Raw genomic sequence first — 3,828 nt, forward strand, 5'->3', positions numbered from 1 at the left:
CATTTTCATCACAAACTGCAAGACCATGGCTGGTGCAAAATCAGGCATGTGTTGGATTGGGTGGTCACCTAGGCAATTATACCGGATAATGATACTCAAATCTTCATTCAAATCAAAGGAGCTGCTTACAAGATTGCAGGAAAATGGATGACAAGCAATCTTTATGGTTCGTATGTCTTAATTTATAACTTATTTAACAGTTAAGCAAATTCTTTAAATAAACAGCATTGCAATAGTTAATGCCTTCTCATATATAAACTGGACCAGCAACAGGATAACCATAAGCTTACAATAGTTTAAAATATTCAATAGCAAGTTTTACTTAAAAATATGTGAAAAAGTAACTGACGGCATCATGACAGTTGTAACGCACTTGCTATATGATGATTAGGTTTTTTATGATTAGGTTTGTGTGGGTATCTTTGAGCATATTAGATGATTTATTTTGTTATGATACAGTCTCCTTATTTATAAAAACTTAACTACAATGTTTTACATGTTTGTTGAGTTATTAACACATAGATTCCATTATTAAAACAGGGATAAAAACGGTATGCACTTTGCTTAACTGTAGATCCCCATATATGTTTCAGCTTACATTGATGCAGTGAAGACATCAGATGGAACTGGTTGGGAATGGAGCACAACACATGACAAGTTTTATTTTAAAACAACTAACCGTGGAATTAGTGGTAAGAACTATTTTTTATCATAACATGTCTCTCTTTAATTTGCAAACAGTTGGCAGATTTCAAACTTTTACAACATTTATAAAAATGTGTTATACACAGGTCCATTCATTGTTAATGGAAAATACAACAACTGGCATATTTACTTTCCAAACATTGGTAACTATGGAATGACAAGCTCATTCCCTGATGCAAATATTTGGAGGTGGAGATCAACCAAACCCTCATTTAATGCTCACTATATTTGTCAAATTAATGGTAAGAACAATATTTTTAGGTTGTACAATAATGATCATAAATATGTAGATATTGTTCAACCAATTATTTTGAAATATTATTTTTTAATTAAAAGTAAAAAGCACGTCACTGGTTGCATCCAAATCTACTTTAAATGTAAAGTACGGAGAAGATTCTGTTCTTTGTTCATCAAATGCCAACCCTGGACCTCCTGTCTCATGGAAAATGTAAGTAGTACCATCATGAGTTGGCCAGATATAAAATACTACTATGTTTATATTTGCATGTAAATTACAATAGCAAATAATAAAAAGTGAACTTTTAACAGAAACTCACAAGATGTTTCAACAAACACAAGTGAACGAGTTTATCAAATAATTACACAACCTACACTGGATGGGAATTCTACATCACGTTTGTATTTAACTCGTGGTTTACATCAGAATTCTGGTGTTTATACTTGCAATGCTACTTCCCTTGACCAATCTGCAGTAACTACTGTCACAAGTATGTTCATCCACAAAACAACATTAAAAACCAAAACACACAATATGTTTTACACAATAAAAATATTATCCTTTAACAGTTGAAAAGCGACCAAGGTTATTGGAAAGTAAATTAGAGACATCAACATACACTTGCATATTTATCGGTGAAACTTCACCCACTGTTCATTGGAATGCAAATGGTGTCACAGTTGAACAAGGAATCTCATTCATAAACAACACAGTGTTAAATACACATCAAGTATCAAGCCAAATTACAAACTTGTTAATATTTGGAAGTACAGATGTTGTTTCATGCTGGGCAAATACTTCAGATGGTTCTTCAAACATGATATCAAAAATTGGATTTTCAGGTACCATCTTATACCATCTGTTTGCATAAAAGCATTACTGAATATTAATAAACAATCTCAGATTCTCCAAGCTCAGCAGTCACTTCTTCACCTGGTGGTTGCCATGGTAACCAACTGCAAGTTAATTGGACAGATATTACCAAAACCAGTGGTAACATTGTATACAATGTAAGCATCACCAATTCAAGTCAAACTTACATGAAAACTCTCACTCAAACATCAACAAGTGACAACAAATATTCAATCACTTTTGATAACTTAACACCAAGAACAGAATATACCATCAAGGTAGCTTAAATTTGCCATGTCAATGTACATGTGTTCCATCAGTTACCATTTTTTTATTTTTTAATCTTGGCAGGTGAATTTGTTTCCAAAGTATTCCAAAAAAATTGACCAAATAGTTGGAAGAACAACTGGTGTAAAACCAAGTATTTTGTCAGCAAGTGCAAATTTGGATTCCAGTAAAACATTTTGTTTAATATCGTGGGTTAAAGGACCAGAAACTGGAATAATTGGATCTAAAGTAAGTTGTTGGGTATACTCTACAAATGTTTTTTATAACTTAGCAATCAGCAATTTAATTTTATTAAATATGTATATATATTGTTTTACTCTTGTTAGAAGCCAACTTGTATATTGCTTATAAAACCTAAACAAATCATGTACTTTACAGATTGTTGTAACAAGTAGCTTACACAAGAAAGCACCAGGTGTGCCAGACGTTGTAACTAATGAAACACATATACCACCAAGTGATACTTATTCGTACCTGCTTAAAACAAAACCAAATCGTAAACATGTCATTACAATCGCTGCTAAGACTTGTTCTGAAGTTGGTTTGTATATTGTAGCAACAGGACATTGTATATCACAAGTACAAGGTAAATAGGAAGGTTTAATACATCATGCTTTATAGAAGTACAATGCAACTGCTCCATTTCAGCCCCTGCCAGTATACCAACCCCCACAACAGTTGGAAGTTCTGCAAGTACCTTACATATACAAGTAAGCAAGGCCGATGAAACTGACGGACCAATCAGGTGAACAATACTTTATTAATTTATTTACACGAACATATTACCACCGGAGCTGTGTTTATATTCCTGTTATTTACATCCAGTTGTTATCTTGTCATTGGTGGTAAAGAAGGAAGCAACGTTTATAGAGATTCCTATACATGGATGGAAATAGAAAACATAATCACAAACTCTAAGTCTTCTACATATTGTGCTGCAGTTTTACCTAGGTATGTCTTGGGACACACAACACACTGTGAAAACTAACTTGAGAATTTGAATTCAGGTTTATTGAAACAAACAAACAAGTTGGATTATCCACCACTACAGCAACACAATGCAAAGTGAATACATCTTATGCTATAAGCTGTACCAACAAATTGTTGACCAATGGAGCCAAGTACAAGTAAGGATATTTACCTTGTTTATGTTGAAGCGTCATTTAAATTGTTGCCCACAGATTTCAGGTTGTCAGTTTAACTTTAGCTGATGGAGTTTACTTGACACAAACTAGTCAACCAATTGTTACAACCCCGCTTATAAATAAGCCAACAAGTTTTAATACACTCATAATAGCAGGTAATTCTTTCTTAAGCATTATTGCTGTAATTGCACATGGTTAAATGCAAAGTTAGCATAGACCAAGTTAGGAAACGGATTGTAAAACAAGAGTCTTGTTATCCATTGTCGCGCGTCCATTACGTCATAGACGCCACCATTACGGAGCCCACGGCATAGCATTTTATCATTGCTGGGTGCTGTTTTTGTTTAAATTTTGCGATTTTTTAAAAACCAAGCACTTCTGCGAGTAAATGGCTTTCTACTAATGTCATATCTTATCACAATAATAAACCTCACAAAAATAATCAACTTTTATTGAACACTCAATCGATTAAAGAGTAAAAAAACAGAAAATATCAAGTTTACTAACCAAAAACATAAAAGAACATGTTTAAAATATAAAAATACAAACAAAAACGCATAACATTACCATAAACTGGTGTATCTAGCTGCAGCTTTGCAT

General features: G+C 33.2%; 1 protein-coding gene across 2 annotated transcripts in view; it reads left to right on the plus strand.

The window, feature by feature from the left end:
• LOC100179394 overlaps positions 1-3,828 on the plus strand; it is a 9,268-nt gene that overhangs the window by 3,585 nt on the left and 1,855 nt on the right. Inside the window, exons 1-13 of one of the 2 annotated variants that reach the window (XM_026840367.1) lie at positions 35-166; positions 594-692; positions 792-947; positions 1,042-1,153; positions 1,255-1,433; positions 1,513-1,785; positions 1,847-2,073; positions 2,147-2,311; positions 2,462-2,669; positions 2,732-2,828; positions 2,909-3,034; positions 3,091-3,210; positions 3,265-3,383. In XM_026840367.1, coding sequence (XP_026696168.1) covers positions 148-166; positions 594-692; positions 792-947; positions 1,042-1,153; positions 1,255-1,433; positions 1,513-1,785; positions 1,847-2,073; positions 2,147-2,311; positions 2,462-2,669; positions 2,732-2,828; positions 2,909-3,034; positions 3,091-3,210; positions 3,265-3,383 — 1,900 coding nt within the window. In that variant the 5' untranslated portion in view covers positions 35-147. Of the gene's footprint in view, positions 1-34; positions 167-593; positions 693-791; positions 948-1,041; positions 1,154-1,254; positions 1,434-1,512; positions 1,786-1,846; positions 2,074-2,146; positions 2,312-2,461; positions 2,670-2,731; positions 2,829-2,908; positions 3,035-3,090; positions 3,211-3,264; positions 3,384-3,828 lie in introns of those variants that run through there. The other variant, XM_026840366.1, reaches the window with a different exon arrangement.

This window comes from Ciona intestinalis, unplaced genomic scaffold (genome assembly GCF_000224145.3).
Source record: "Ciona intestinalis unplaced genomic scaffold, KH HT001224.1, whole genome shotgun sequence".
Taxonomy (NCBI): Eukaryota; Metazoa; Chordata; class Ascidiacea; order Phlebobranchia; family Cionidae; genus Ciona; species Ciona intestinalis.